This window comes from Bombus vancouverensis, chromosome 4 (assembly GCF_051014615.1).
Source record: "Bombus vancouverensis nearcticus chromosome 4, iyBomVanc1_principal, whole genome shotgun sequence".
NCBI classification, from domain to species: Eukaryota; Metazoa; Arthropoda; class Insecta; order Hymenoptera; family Apidae; genus Bombus; species Bombus vancouverensis.
In genome coordinates, this window is record NC_134914.1 from 932,040 (window position 1) to 948,837 (window position 16,798).

At 36.7% G+C, this 16,798-nt stretch overlaps 2 protein-coding genes across 3 annotated transcripts; both read right to left on the reverse strand.

The window, feature by feature from the left end:
- Positions 1-199: 199 nt before the first annotated feature.
- Positions 200-4,099, reverse strand: Sps1 (inactive selenide, water dikinase). Its single transcript, XM_033342960.2, has 6 exons — positions 3,478-4,099; positions 2,674-2,778; positions 2,236-2,497; positions 1,971-2,161; positions 1,657-1,901; positions 200-1,413 (listed from the first exon to the last, which is right to left on the reverse strand). Exons 1-6 carry the CDS (start codon positions 3,761-3,763, stop codon positions 1,261-1,263), a joined length of 1,242 nt encoding a protein of 413 aa, XP_033198851.1. The 5' UTR covers positions 3,764-4,099; the 3' UTR covers positions 200-1,260.
- An 817-nt stretch (positions 4,100-4,916) lies between these two features.
- On the reverse strand, positions 4,917-7,080 carry LOC117161424 (uncharacterized). 2 transcript variants are annotated; one of them, XM_076617940.1, is made up of 4 exons: positions 6,668-7,078; positions 6,478-6,582; positions 6,240-6,387; positions 4,918-6,147 (listed from the first exon to the last, which is right to left on the reverse strand). In XM_076617940.1, the coding sequence occupies exons 2-4, from the start codon at positions 6,512-6,514 to the stop codon at positions 5,679-5,681; spliced, it is 654 nt and encodes a 217-aa protein (XP_076474055.1). In that variant the 5' UTR covers positions 6,515-6,582; positions 6,668-7,078; the 3' UTR covers positions 4,918-5,678. The 2 variants fall into 2 exon arrangements, with proteins under 2 accessions (XP_033198852.1, XP_076474055.1); XM_033342961.2 differs by having other exon boundaries at positions 4,917-6,147; positions 6,478-7,080.
- Positions 7,081-16,798: the final 9,718 nt, after the last annotated feature.

Sequence of the window (16,798 nt, forward strand, 5' to 3'; positions counted from 1 at the left end):
ATTAACCAATGAATGAAAACATCTAGTTTTTTCTGCTTTGATCGGTGGCTGTACTGAAGGACGCATGTAAGTACATGACATCCATAATCTACTAGAATATCAATCTTGCTGTGTACTTTGCCACATTAACTTGTGACGTTAAATGGTTCTTTTATTTTTAATATATAAGGATTCTTAAAGATTTAATGATAATAATACATTATTTTTATTGACAAAGTAGCACTTTATTCATATGAAAAAGTAATACAACATTAGGGCCTGTGCTCGATTTCTTATTTCTTTTTATAATTATTTTCAAAAGCGTATGTAACGAGAAAACTAGAGAAGGCCTTCTTTTCGTTTGGACAACTTACATATTCTATGTAACAATAGGTCAAAATTACAAATTGTGGGAATCTCGTTGGCCTTAAAAGCCTGTCATTGTGTACTACGGGTTAATAATGTCCTTGTTTACAACATTGCATCTATATAACTATGTTTTCAATGTTTCCTTTTTCAATTCTATTAAATCCGTAAGTCGAAGTAATGTACAATATATCGTTAAAACCATTTTTTCTTTTTTGCAATATTGTATACCCTTTTAAAATATATTTATAAATCTCCATAATCACGAGCTATCATCATTTATATGTACCTTAACGTCCTTTATTTAACACTAAGCACCCAAATGTCACTCAACATATTGCAAGTTTGATCAAATGCAATTGAAGCTTACCCCGAGCCTACTGCTACCAGGGTACGTATGTAGTACATATTAAGTCTTAAATCTTAAAAAAAATATATACTCAAATTTCACTTCTTTCGTTACTTCATTGCTTCCTCAAATTTGTTTTTTGTATTGAATTCTTTCCAATAAGGATTCATAACTGTCAGGAAGACTATTATGAACATTTCAGTTTTATGATGAAATATTTTTAGCTTTCAACAAAAATTAGAAACGAGAAAAAAAGAAACGTGTTACTCCTAAGTTAAAACTTGAGACTGAACTTCAATAAAGATAACACGTAAATATAAGTTTGTATTATTGTATCTCATTCTTTTAACCCGTGGGACAAAATGGGACGATCACTGTATATAATCAAATTTTTACTGAGTAAAAATATTGAAAATTCGTTACTTCACCATAATAATGGTGCACATATAAGTGCTTTGAATCTGGTACAGTAGTGTTGATTTATGTAAATGCGTGTTTTCTGTGTTGCGTGTGGTTTCTCCTAAATACATGAAAGTAAATAAAAAAGTTTTGCCATCTGTGATCCTTTACCAAAGCTCCCCATCTTTTTCTTTAGCTGGCACTTCTATTACTCGTGGTTTGTCGATTATTCTGGCTGTGCGATTCCCTTTCTCTACGATACCAATAATCCACGCTTGATATCCTTCCTGTTTTTCGATATCTTTACAATATGCAGCAGCCTAAGAATATGTAAATTATATGAATTTGACCAATAAGAAACATTTCGTTAATAACTTCCATATTAACGAAAAAAAAAATAATTGTAAGAGAGTCGACAGCACCAAGATGTCTACAATAGCAAATCGGCATGGAAATCTCTATTTCTTTTCCTGCTGTTCTTTAGAGTATTTAAAGACGAATAATATACTCTACTGTATTAGCAGGATTTGAGTAAAATACTTAAAGAACAAAAGATTTCAAACCTGTTCTCTAGGTAGGCAAATAAGTAATCCACCGCTGGTTTCCGCCGAGTGACCTTGAAGGAGTTGAAACATGTTACCGCACGCTTTTGCTACAGCTGCCATTTTTGCGATTACGGGCAAATTATGAATAACAAAAGAGACTTCATTCTTTTGGTGTTTGGCCAAATTTTGTGCATGTCCCAAAAGGCCGAAACCCGTAACATCTGTTGCTCCGTGTGCATTGTATTTATGCATTAATCTAGCCGCTGGAAAATAAAAAGATCAATTACTGTTGTTGTATTAATAAAAATATCAAACTACAATTTAACACATACCTATTCTGTTAAGCCTGGCCATACTATCCATTGCTCTCTGATAAGCTTTCCTTACATCATCTTCACTGACCACAAGTTTAATTCTGTTCCAGCGATCTGGTTGATCTAGCCATTGGTGAGCATTAACAGCGACTTGAGTTCCAAGTGGCTTTGTCAAAACAAGAACATCACCCACAACGGCATTGTCTGGTCTGTGATATAAACAATCATCATTAAGGAAGGAATGGTACATTCATATATCATTCATTCATTCATTGGTACATACACAATGTATTCGTTTGGTTGACAAACAGTAGAAGCAACACCACCTATTGTACACCAAGGATTAACAACTGTTTGACCTCCTGTTACTGTTGTACCAGCTTCCAGAGCAGAATCTTTGAATCCTCTCATGATCAAGGGTACAACAACGTCCCTTTCCTTCTCAGTCATTTTTGTACTGACTCCCAACAACATTAGCATATTGTCACATTCAGTAACACCCATGGCATACAGATCACTGATAACATTTGCACATGCAATTTTACCTGGAAAAATACTCCAATACAAGTGGTTAAACAGCATGCCATAAAACAAACTTTATCCGTAATAAAGAAACTGTGTATTTTATTACTATAATTGATAGATTCAATGAATATAATATAGAAAATGTAACTATTAAAATTGTATGACAATTAAAATATCATAGTGTTGTGTATCTTACCCATCATGTAAGGATCATCAACTAATGGGTAGAAGAAGTCTGTAGTTTGTACCAAACTAAGCCCTCCATGCCTCAGTGGAGTTACGGAGGAATCCATGCCAATGCCTGAAATGCAAAATATAAATGTTTAATGTTTATCTATTTTCAAAAAGACAAGAAAAAAAATAATATTTCAAAGTTTCTTTTACATCATTTTTTTTAATAGATGTATTTTAATTAAATTATAAGAAAACATTATCGAAAAAATATATATTATTTGCATATTAGTTATTCTGATATTATATATATATTTTGTATATATTATTTAAGTATAAGTTGAGAACACTCGTATTTCCGGTGGCGTGGGAGAAATCGGGCGGGAGACGATAACATGGCTGCTAACACGATAGGGATGCCTATTGCGATATTTGCGCCCTAGGTATTTCCAATAAAATTTCTTATTTACAGCTAAAATTCCCACAACGGGTAACAAATCTCTAGTTACTATATTACATGAATAAAATATGGTATTTAAATATTAACATACAGCACCATCAGGTATGGAAAATTTTCGCCGGGAAAAATTTCTTTAATTAACAAATTGTAATTTCTACATCTTCTCTTTAATAAAAACAATTGCCAAAAAAATATAAAAATTGGAAAGAGCAATTTAATCGTAGAAACGTTCGAACAAATATTTGTATGAACATAACCAATAAAAGTTAGGAAAAAATAAAATTATTATAAAATGTCTACATAAAATCAAACATGTCGACATGCGTAATATCCTCTTGTACACGCGCGCAATAAAATCAAGCTACTTACCGATGCGTGGAATGGCCATGTGCATAAAATGGGCATGTTCATGATCTTGTGCGCTACCATCGTCGGCCTGTAGTCCCTCGAGGAGTTTCCCAAGAACCTCCTGAGGGACTTTACACCCTCATCCTTTTAGGTCGGCGAACCGCGTAAGGTGGAAGGTCGCGTCGAGATCATGTGCCACAGGGTCAAACGGCCTACGCAAAGCTAAGGCGTTTGGATTTCCACCGAGCTCTAGCTGGGCTACGGACAGGGCGTCTTGAGCAACCGGGGTTCCCTGTAGTTCCGCCATCTTGCTAAAACTAAAAGTAACGACGAACCGGGTACGCGACGCGTTTCGCGGCCCTGGCACAACGATTCTCTTTCCAGCGGCTTCTCCTCCGTTCTGATTCTTGTTGCGCTATGTATCTACAAGTAGGTTCTCACGCTTGCCAGCTGCGCTCTCTGTACTTACGATACGCAGCTACAAATCCACGAACGCCGCCGACAGACAGCCACTGGCTTCGTAGCCCTTACTCTACTCGAGTAACACGAACTCGTTGCAAACGAGAATTATACTTTGCACCGGCGTCGACTAACCGGGATCGTACGTGCTAACAAAATGGACGCGCCTCCAGCTTTTACAGAATCGGAAGAACGCGCAAGGCTACTAAGAGCCCCCCCAATGTCCTTACCGTGATATTGCTTTATTCTGATAGGCCTTTTCGAATTGACGCATGCGCGTTTCTCGCTCAGCCTCCAGGTACGTCCGTATAACAACGATTCGCCCGTATCAGTCGTACGCGGAGCTGAATTTTGTTGTGTCACGAATTGACGCGACAAGTGTGCCTTTGTGACGTGTATATACTTTGCTCTTGATAAGTTCAAGCACCGACAAACTAATTATTTTTTATGTATGTTACATCATAATTATTGGATAATTGGGAGAAGATTTGGTTGTTTGAATAGATGCGCAGTTTTATAAACGGTGATCGGCAAATGTTTTTCGTAAAAAGATATTCAAATTTGATTGCTACTAAGATGTATATTCTGCTTATTTGCCGATTGATAATAACACATTTTTCTATTCAAATTAGTATACATATTTATATTCCGTTATAACTGATCCTGAATCGATTGGTTGAAATATCCTACACTTTTTTGGCAAAAACATTCAATAGTAAAAATTCTGATATACGCCAATGAAAGTACAATCTGATTTAAAATTCTTTCATATCCAGTTGGAGTAACATGAAAACGTAGAACTATTTCAGGATTTCTAAAGTCGTTATTTATATTTATCTTTATATTATTTTAAAAATTAATACACATCAATTAGTTTTTATTATAACCTGTTATAACTAAGAATTTTAGGCAAATTTTCCTATGTTCTGAAAAATAAAAAAGATCATCAAAAATGTGGTAATTTGTTATTGAAAGAAGATTTTTATTTTGTTTTCTCGCATTGATCCACGTTTTTAAGCTACGCGATTATTTCTTAGGATCTCTTACTGATGCAAAGTATAGTTTGTAACGACAATTTGTCTGAAAAGAACCATGTTCGCATTCGCACGTGCATCGTATATACAATACATTTAAGAATGTTTCTGTAGAATGCAGAATTCAGTTGTTTTCGGACAGTTCGCCGGAAACAGCCAAATCTTTTGGCGCAACGCATACTCAATTTTCATTAGTTTTTTCCGTTGGCTCGAAGATACCGCGTTGTTTCGATTGACCAATCCACATTCTTCAGTGATTCTCAGTTCTGTCAAGACATGTTTTAGCCGTGCATATCTTTCCGCTCATTTCTACATATTCTGTATCTTTTGCGAATTTACGAAGCAAGGAGAATAAGTTGTTATCGGAGTGGGAATAACGGAAACGAGCCATTTCTGTTATCCAGTCCGGTGCAGTCGTAAAATTGTATACGTTCGACCGTATCTTGTTTCTAACTGTCTCTTATTATTACAAGTATTTGTGGGATTTTGTTATTTATTTTGGTGGTAAAGTATACGGTTTTGTTAATTATTTATTATTATTACGGTTTTATCGATAATAATATATCAATAAATTATAAATTATTTTAGAATACAGATTTCTCTTCACAAATTGTGTTAACACGCTTTCCAAGTCTTCTTATATATTTTATTTTATTAAACGTAATTTAGACAGTCTATATTGTTGTACATTTATACATGTCATTACAAACTCTGATAAAGTCTTTTAATTTAAAACTGATCGACCCTTTCATCCTGTTGATTTTTTACTATAGCGCAAGGGATATCGTTTTCGATCGACATTGCCGATTCCTTTTCGTTTAGTATTTTATCGATCAAATTCAATACAGATATTTTAAAACTTCTTTTCTCTTGTCTCGTCATCTGCCGTACGTCTGGAAGTAAGCTTTTAAAGAACAGTAAGTCTGCATCATTAATCGATTCGTCGACATCTCGTTTTTTGGCTAGGATACAATTATCCAAGCACCTATGTGATAATCGGTCGTCTGTAAGCCTCATCGTTTTACTCCTCACGAACGTGTACTCTTCGTTCTTCGAGTCTCCATCTCTTTCTGGTTCTGGCATCGTTTGGTTAGATTTGTTTAATTTCTCGTAATTAGAGGACGTATCAGAAGCGGTCTCCTCTTCGTTCCAGTTCTCCTGCGCTATTGGTCCTTCCTCGTTCAAACTGTCATCTGGCCTGAAAACAGAAAAGAAAAACAGAAAAAATAGCTCGATGAATCACGTGATATGTTATCGATTTTCTATTGCATGTCAATATAGGTCAGTTACCTGCGAAGTTTGCTGTAAGGAAGTAAAAAATCCATATAATCGGCCATGTAATATGGTTTTTTTGCTTTCGAATTTGCCGTATTTTGATTTCTTAAATGTCTACTGAAGCTCGCGCGAAGATTCTTCCATTTCTCCTTACATTCTGCAGCTACGGGAAAGATTTGCAGGGATATGAAAAATACGGTTGAACTTTTATAGGAAACCTGAAAGACATATTTAAGTTTGGAATAATTCTTACCAGAAGCGTTTACTTCTTGCGCTACAGCTCTCCACATTTTATTTCGTACAACCCTATTATGGTAGTCATTACAACTGAGATCATATAACGCTGGATATTTTTTAACTGTTAATACTAAGTTTATGTAATTCCTTGTTTCATCCATTTTTTAAATAATAAATAAATATGTCACTCTATTGTGAATTAATACCTTCTTAAAAAGAATAGATCATTTATTCAAATTAAAGTACGTTCAGCATTGACAGAAAATTATTTCTCAAAGTAACAACCGGTTGTCTTCTTAATTTCTACACGAATAGTAACCACGCGACTTTGAATTCATAAGATTTGCATTTATCGGTGTGCAGTCCGTATCACAATATCTGGTGTCATACGGAGTTCGCGAACACGCGATGTCTGCGACGCTTTCACAACTTCTGTCACTTTCACTAGTCACTTTTTCTACTTTTAGATTGATTTTCTGAATCGCTGAACGTCGAACAATAGTTGGAATATCATAGCGCAATGCGTAAAACAATATGTACTTGATCGGTGGATATGGTTCGATATCAGAAAGTTGTCGCGTCACCGACAAAACGTCATGTCGCCTCACGTCTGTCCAGGAGTGAAGACGATATTGTTGGACCCTAGGTATACTATAGTAGTGTAAATTGCCTACTAAAATTATTTGTGTGGTTTCTATCGTATTGTAATTAATGTAAACTGTTATTTACTACATTATATCAAAGAATCAATTAACACGTTACTTGAGATGAGAAAATAAAATTATTAATGATCAATTATAACGAGCTACATTCATGCAGGGATATTTCTAGTGTGTTTGGATCGGAAAATAGAGATACACTTTTAGTTATTCAGGTATTTGTAATCTGCATTACCCTTATGCGATAAAACTAACCATCCGATAGCACAGACAACAAGAGACGTCCATGTCGGTGTCGTTATCGATAATGAATCGGCAGATAAAATCTTTCGAATTAATCAAGCGAAATAATTCATTCAGTTATATAATTCATTTAGTTATGCACAAGGTACAGAATATACGTAATACGTAATTACCATCATTTATGTATGTAAATATAGAATAGATTTGACGTTATATGGGATATCGGCGTATCTTATGTCCTGAGATACCAATTATGAAAAAATCAGTGTTTTTACGCCCTCTGCAATTTGCTCCGGCGAATGGTATAGTATAGAAATTATGTATATACATAAGTACATATATACTTGATCTGACTTAATTGATAAAAGTATCTGCCACATAGAAACTAAAGAAGAGATACTACGTATATATGAAAAATATATTATATTTCAAACCCCCTTTCAACTTAAGAGATGTATACAGAATGTTACCTACTATTAGTATCAGAAAGAAAATGGGAGAGTTCATACTTATGATTTCGGATCTCCCAGACTAGTGCTGCCGCCAGCAGTCAAGTACTGCAGATATTCTACGCTAGCATATACAAGAACCTTTAAAGTTAGGAAGTTTAAAGTTAGTCGTTTGTTTGATTCCAGTATCAGAAAGAAAATTTCTTCTCTGCTAGCATATCCAAAAACCTATTTAATTCTACCAAAACGAGGTTATTAATTCCACCAATATTCCCTGCGGACCCATACTACAAAAGTCTATTTCATTGTACAGTTCTACGGAAAAATTGTATTTTCCGTAATTCGATATAGATAAGTATGAGAATAACAAAATCGCGCAATAATTAACTCAGAAAGAGAAATTAATTGTTTATTATATATTTTTAGAAGAGAAAGAAAAACTTTTTCTTTCAAACGATACTGCATCAATGAAATGATGCAATAATTGTAATATATTGTCTATACACAGTAGCTTTTTAGATTTAACATTAAATTTATGTTCCTCGCGATAATTTTTTTGTTATAACAAAAGTTAAATTTTACCTTAATAATAATTTCAGTAGTTAACTGCTGCAAATAGTATTTCTGATGTGATGTATCTCTTTTGTATGCTTATTCGTTTATTACGCATGCTATTGAAACAGTGGTAAAAACAGAAGAACAAATTAACTACAGACAAGATTTGATGTTATGATTAATTTGTTAACCACAATTTTCATTCATCCTACTTTCATTACTGAATAAGATTTATTATAATTATTTAAAAGTTTGCTTTTATTTTTTGCCAGATTTTGATGATTTTTTAATATGCTGTGAAAATCACGATTCTGAACACTTTTGTATGTTCAGAATCACTATACGTATAACCGTCGCAGTCCCCTAATTCCCCGAGATATTCGCAAACAGTTGTCGTTACTAGATCATTGAATCCGGCCCATTATATATTTGTGACATAATCCAAATCACAAGTTTTTTTTATTTATTTATTTAATTTGTACTTTACAATTTGTCCAGCTGGACATTTAGTAAATAAGTTATAAGTGTAGCCATAGTCGACACGTTGGTCGCTTTGTTCACCAAAATGTGGCGATCTGTTTATATTTATATCCATTGGTCGCTGATCTCCGTATCTTTCTATTATACTTTACGAATTTAAATAAACAGCATCTATGAAAACTTCGTTCACAACAAGATATGCCAGGCTATAAAAATCTTTTTTGAAAATTTTACGTCGGTATAGATCTCTATTATTATTTTTTATTATGTAGCGGCACTAGACCGCAAAGAACAAATCTCTTTCCAACGGTTTCGACGGCACATAGTATGCCATCGTTGGAAGACTGTATATGAGACCGACGAAACATAAACAAGGTCGCGATAAAACGTAAGTGTCGACAGGTCTAATGGGCCAACGATATCCCCACGGACCTTCCACCAAATATTCGGAAGAAGGCGTACATGACCACGATCGCGGACGCCTAACGAACACGTGCGTAGTGGGGATATGGAAAGATGACAAGAAGAAAAGAAAGGGATTAAGAGATCAGTCGTGATTGGGGAGTCGTAAGCGAGAGTCGTAAGTGAGGAGTCATGAATAAATAGTCGTCCGCACGAGTCGCGAGCCGAAAGTTGTAAAGAAGCCGCTAGTCGAGTTAATAAACACACTGTTAAATAAAACGCCGAGTATTTCTTTGGCACCCTACACATCCTACCACTTCAAGTTGGTGACCATGACGTGATTTGAAATGAAAGTGATGAACATGTTCGTGCCACGTAAACATCGTTTCTGTAGATTTGTGTTCGAAATGGCAAATACCAACGAGGAAGCGCACGCAACGAACGCCACGGACAATGTAGACACAGTTGGCCAACCATTCCGCGTACCGCCACTATGGCCTCAAAGAATAGCGCTGTGTCATGTTGGAAGCGCAGTTCGAGGCCGTGCGCATCATAAGTGACAAAACGAAATTTAACGCCATCGTTGCGATCCTCGGGGAACGATAGAACAAATCGAGTATATAGTGCTCACCGGTGACGGGACGATACGAGCGGCTCAAGAGCGAACTCATTAGAAGACCAGCCGATTCAGAAAGTACGAGAGTGCGGGAGTTGCTCGAGATCGAAGAAATGGGGGATAGGACGCCGTCCAAGTTCTACAGGGACTTAAAGAAGTTGGTCACTCCATCAGTTTCGAACGATTTTGTTATGACGCTCTGGAAAAATCGTCTTCCAGCAAATACGCAACGGGTCCTGGCCGTCGTAAGAGAAACGGACGCAAACGTCCTGACTGAAATGGCAGATAGGATCCACGAAATACGACCAGAGGTCGGAGGAATCGCAGCGGTCAACTAATAACCGAATCGTGTCTCAGACTCGATGTACGACAAGGTAAGCTGATTGGAGAGGCAAATCAGCGCAATGAGTCTCGACTGTTATGTTCTATTTGGTTGCCGAACGAGAAGATAGCGTTAACTGACGTTAAATTCAACTGGTAATAAGCTCCACTTTCGGCTAACCTGCTATGTGCAGGAATACTGGCACGGGAGAGGATTAAAGTTGCTCGTAAACAAGTTTAAAATATGTAGTGGTTTATTCAGATCTTACTCGGTCTCCGATAAACAAAATGATAATAATTCGATAGACGAACTGTAATTATTATTATTCGGTAATTATTATTACTACTTTTCTGTGTCGCTACACTTATTTATATCTGTTGGAGATGAAAAAACATCGAGGTCTTTCTTTTGAAAATGTTTGGGAAGATCCCCAACGTTGGTTCAACTGCCGACTTTGTTTACAATTTAAATTGTCCCAACATCGCTACAGAAACATAATTAGACAAATATAAAAACATGGATTTTCGCAAGATATAGTTTTTAGCGACTTTAACTGCCTTTCACCTCAAATACTGCTCAAATACTTTCAAATTGACGTTTCAACCGTCTCGATGTGAAGGAATCCATCGATTCCGCTTTCGCGCCACGGGACGCGCGGGTCGCGGGACGTGACATCGATAGTCGGCGCCGTCCAAGACCACGCTCGTGTAACGTCAACAAACATCTCCAACCGACTTAGGAAATTTGAACCACCTTGCTCACGACACCGATTCCCGAAACAAAGGAATATGAATTCGGCACGTAGGCATAAGATAAACGAACATATAGAAATGCTGGGTCTTGATCAGTTTCTGTTGACTGGGTTTCAGTCTTTCAGACGACTAGGATTGCGATTTCTCGTCGACTCGGGAGCAGGAATCAACTTACTTAAACGAGGATGCTACCCAGGAAGAACAATAATACCAGACACAAAGAAATTCTCCATAGAACATTCCAAATACGAATCCAATTCCAAAATTAAACTAAATTCATTCAACAAAGAGGTAAAATTTTTCTTAATCGATGATAATTTCCCTATTATAGAAGACGACATATTAGGTTTACCCGGTTTAAATCAGTATCGATTCGAACTCTCCAATAAAACATTAAAATTAGATAATAACACCCTTCTGCCGTAGCGAGAACCAACCCTCGCACCAGGAGAAACCGTTCAAAAAATTGTATACGTCGAAGGAAAGCCAACGTCAGTATGCTTTATCAATGGTGGTAAGTCCTCAGTTCAAATTTCTAACATTATTGAAAATATAAACACTATAGATCAAATCGAAAAATTCAAATCTTTGATTCGACTATCGCACATAGAAAAACCTCTTAGAGAACCTATGGAAAAGATTCTTCTCTATTACATGGACGTATTTAATTTAGACATTACCATGCACATGCCTTGCCAAGCATTCCATTACGTTAAAAGAAAATAAGATCATCAACGTAAAATCCTACCGTCCTCCCGAACATCATAAAACCGAAATAATTAAACAGATGACTGAAATGTTAAACAAAAAGATTATAGAACCCTCTCTGGCTTTCCCTATAACTCTCCTGTCTGGGTCGTTCCAAAGAAAATCGACGCATCAGGGAAACAAAAGTGGCGAATAGTCATTGATTTTAGAAAGTTAAACGAACTAACAGACCAAGACGCATATCCACTACCTGATATTGACAATATACTCTCAGAACTAGGAAACGCAAAATATTTCTCCGCTTTAGACTTATCCTCAGGATTCCATTAAATACCCACGGACGAGAATTCAAAGAAATATACTGCATTTAGCACACCACAAGGGCACTTCCACTACAATAGAATGCCATTCGGGCTCAAGAACGCACCTGCTACCTTTCAAAGAATGATGGATACCACGTTGAGAGGTTTGATTTTATTTATTCATTAAAATTTACAATCAATATTGACGTTTGCTGATAGTAGTCTTAGTAGGTGTGGAGGAGCGGATAGCGTTTATTATGCTCATGTCTAAGTATTCTGTGGCTGCTTCGATATCTTCATTAGTTTTTAGTGAAGTTAAGATTTGATTAACGATCATTGTTTCGTTTGTCTCGATGATATCATTATATTCGGGCAATCGATAGAAGAACATAATAAAAACTTAGCCATTATATTCCAAAGACTCAGGAAAGTAGATCTAAGAATACAACCAGATAAATGTGAGTTCTTAAAACCCGAATTAGAATGTCTAGGACATGTAGTGACAACAGATGGAGTAAAACCTAACCCTAAAAAGATAGAAGCAGTAAAGAATTTCAAACTACCCAAAAATCCTACACATGTAAAATCATTCCTTGGGCTAGCTGGATACTATAGAAAATTTATTAGAAACTTCTTTAAAATTGCCAAACCGTTAACAGAACTAACTAAGAAAGACATATAATTCCACTGGACTGACAAAACACAACTTAACTCCGATACATTAAAAGAATAACTATGCCAGTATTAAAATATCCCGACTATACGAAAACACTTACGTTAACAACGGATGTCAGTAATGAATGTTATTTGATATAGGTTTGGGGTTATTAATTAATCGATTCACGCAGATTCGATTTTCTTTAATATATTTTTAGGTTCGTACAACACGTCTTAACACACAGAATACACTCGGTCAATTAACACGTGGTCGACTTTTAAGATAAAAGAGCGTCGTTAGAAGTCGTACCAACTTAGCTTGTAGTAACTAGCGATCATGCCAACCTAACATTTCTCAACACTCCCCTTTGATCGTAGTTCCTACAAGCCCCATAGCTTTGGTGAAATACTGAATCTTAACCCTATTTAAGCCTTTGGTAAGAATGTCAGCGACATTCTCAGGACTAGGTATATATGTATAATCTAATATCCCCTTCGACACGCAGTTCTTAACATAAAAGTAACGCACTTGGACGTGCTTAGAACTTTCGACAACTACTTCATCCCTTGACCATGAAATAGCTCCGATATTGTCACAGAAGATCTTGCAAAGGCGAGGGCAATATGACAATTGACCCAACTCCCTTAACAGTAAGGAAATCCATACTGTTTCCCTTGCTGCTTCCTGCATCGCCACGAACTCCGCTTCGCACGTCGATTGAGCTATGATCGGTTGTTTTTTAGACAACCGGGATATTGCACTACCAGCGAGTATGAAGACATACCCGCTCCTGGATTTTCTATTTACCGTACAGCCCGCAAAATCCGAATCGCAAAACACCTTCAAAGGTTGTCCCATTCTTTGGTACACTAATTTTAAGTCTTTGGTTTTCAACAGGTACTTGAAGATTCGCTTCACTGCTTTCCAATCGGATACAGTCGGATTTGCACATCTTTGACTTAGTTTTCCTATTGCACACGCGACATCAGAGCGACTTACAGTGGCGACATACATTATATGCCCCACAGCTTGTTCGTGTAACTTATTGTCGAAGGGCTCATCACACTCAATGTCAAAACCAGACTCACATTCTTTAGCTAGCGATGTCGACAGTCCAATCTCATGAGTAATGTCAAACAGATCCAGCATTTGACCTATCTGTACGGATCAAATACCACAGTGTTGCTGTTTGGCCTACTCAGGCGGATGGATAGAAATTGAGTGTCTACACCTAGCATTCTAACGTTTAATTTGTCCTTAATCCTAGTTTTGAATATTTCAATCCACTCCTTCGTCCCAAACACAAGAATGTCATCCACATACACAGCTACAATCAAATCTTTGGACGCATTCACATATACACACGGATCACTCACACATGGGTTCAGAATCATACCTTTTAAAATACTATTGATGTATCTAAACCACAGCTTGTCCCAGCTTGCTTCAATCCATACAGGCTCTTTTTAAGTTTATACACAAATTGAGTTCTGTCCTTTCCTGGAACTCTAAAAAATTCTGGTTACCCCATGTATATATCCTCATCCAGAGAACTGTTGAGATATGCACATTCCTCATCGATGTGCTCGTAAACCCATCCATTCTCCGCACACAGAGCAAGCAGAATTGTTAGAGTTCTGCGTTTCTCTATTGGATTGAAGGTTTCTGAGTAATTTACTCCAGGCCTCTGCTAGAATCCCCGAGCTACCAGTCTAGCCTTATACCTATCAGGGTCTCTCTTTATCACAAGCACCCACTTATAGTCTATAACGTTTTTATTTAAGGGCACATATTTTGGATTGGTGTAAAGCCTCCACTTCCACCTGGTACTCCTTGAAACACTCGAGTACTTCATTCTTCCTATTGATGATTCTGACGTACATGAAACGAGAAAAATCATCAATAAAGGTCACAAAATAATTATCTCCGCCCAGCGACTTGCATTGAGTTCTGTCACTAATATCGCTGTGAACAATCTCTAAAGGGCGCTGACACATGTGGTGAGCTGTCCTCGGAAATGGTACTTTGGTCATCTTTCCTTTCACGCAGACTCCGCATGGTTCCTCACGTTTCCTCGAGTCCTCTTTCACACTACTTACAAGGATTTTCCTCATCGCATTCCCATGTAGGTGACCTAACCTCTCATGCCATGATACGATACCTTTCTATGCTTTGGCTTCAATGACCTCAATGTCTTCGTCATCCTTCCCAGGTCTTTCCTGATCGTTCTCCACGGAAACGTTTGCTACATGCTTTTTAGATGATATTGTCTCCAGGTAGGTACACATTGTTTCCTATCTTTGAATTGAATATTACATCCCCATCATCATGTGTACCGATGGCCTCATCCCTCGTACATACTGTGGTGACACCTTTCACCGCCAATTGCCTGATTGAGATTAGATTCACATCTAAATCAGGTACCCATAGAGCATCCGACAAGGATAGTTCCCACCCGCCACAGGCTTTAGTCATCTTCACGACGATCGTTCCTTTTCCCTTGACCTCCAGCTACCCCTCCCCTCCTTCCAGCAATCCCTCGTTGTTTTCAAAGTCCTAATTTCCCCGAGATATTCGGGGCGAATATGCCGGAAAAGGTACTGTTGCTAATTTAATAAGCTCTAAGTGTACTGTTCATACTTCCCATGGTATACATTCTGGTTGAAAAGGCCAGCGATTTTTCTTCTTTGAGTAACTACCTTCTTGCTTGCATTTAAATTTCCCAAGACTTCGATGGAAAAGAACACTATGAAATATACTTGCTACCGCTTCATCCACTGGTCTGCCCTCCATACTTAATTCAAATAACTGAATTCTGGCATTCATGGTGATTCCTCGTAAGAACAGTGGTAAAACCGATGATTATCACTTGATACTTGTCGTGATATTGGATGATATTTGGTTATTATTTAATTGTAGAGAAATATCCAATACGTCGAAAATCGTTGAGAAAATGCATGGAAGTAAGTCCTCCGAGTTTTTAAAAATTTTATATACGAAATATCCAACATATATGTGGATACATCGAAGTAAAATTACGACTTATGGATTTTACTCATATTTTTAGACATTCGAGAAATAAGAATTACATGAACTTTTGATCACAACTTCAACTTATTTCTTCCTTCATATTTTTCGTTTTATTTTTTTTTCTCTAAATTTTCTTCTCTATGGAGGAATTCTTTTAGAAAAATTTAATTGCAGGTCATTATTATTAATGATCGTCAATTACACATAATAAAACGAATCAAACCAATATTCCTAATATATATAAATTCCTGTAACTGGTTCTCTTCAATGTTCACGCAATCACTCCCACCAACATTATCACTGCCATCATTCTATAAATTTTTGTCATTTAATTTGAGTGGTTACTATATTTTCAACGTTTATGCTTCACTAGATATTATTCGCTTTCAAATCCCTTTATAATGAAATTCGTATATTCTTGATTTTTTTTTATCAGTGCTTCGACGTTCCTTCTTTCTTCTTCGTTTAAATGTTTCAGTCGCAACAATTTCACTATTTTGTAGAACCTAGTTTCCTTAGATACTGAAATAACGTTGCACGTGGTATGAGAGAGCGAAGTGGGTATTGTAATTTCTCTAATTATCATTGTAGGTACGGTGAATTCGTAATCCCTTGATGTGGTATTGATTACTCTTATATAACCCCATCCTTTATGGTTTTTTACAACCGCGTTTCCGAAATAGACTCCCTTAATCGGTTCGATTTTTGGGATAAATCCCTCTTTTATCTCTGGATTTGAAATGTTAATTGAACATGGTACCGAATTTCGTTTAGGTACGATTATTTTTTCTCTCGTATCAAACGGGACATAGATATTTCCCCATTTAATGTGTTTTTGCTCGTAATCCAAACGAGCTTTACATCCTGCAAAAAATTCGGATCCTAAGATTCCGTCTTGATCGATTAGTAGTGAATCATCAACTACCTGAAAAGGCCCGCAACCTATATTATTGTCCGCCCTAGGGTGACCAGGCTCGTTGCCGTAATTCCTCGAATTTCAATTGATTCTTTCAATTGATTCGTTCATGATTGCTGAATCGGGTAAAGCAGGTTTTTTGATAATATTGATTTCCCATCCGGAGTCTAATAATAAACTTGTTTTGGTTTTTAGATCTGGGGAGACTATTCGTGCAGTTGGAGTGCTCGGGGTTTCATTTATTT

Excerpts from the sequence above, each read along its gene's own strand:
- LOC117161424 (XM_033342961.2), bottom strand. The coding sequence starts at position 6,622 with ATGGATGAAACAAGGAATTACATAAACTTAGTATTAACAGTTAAAAAA. Across the intron at positions 6,388-6,477 it reads GCAAGAAGTAAACGCTTCTG|CTGCAGAATGTAAGGAGAAA; the intron begins GTAAGAATTATT and ends TCTTTCCCGTAG. Across the intron at positions 6,148-6,239 it reads CCTTACAGCAAACTTCGCAG|GCCAGATGACAGTTTGAACG; the intron begins GTAACTGACCTA and ends TTCTGTTTTCAG.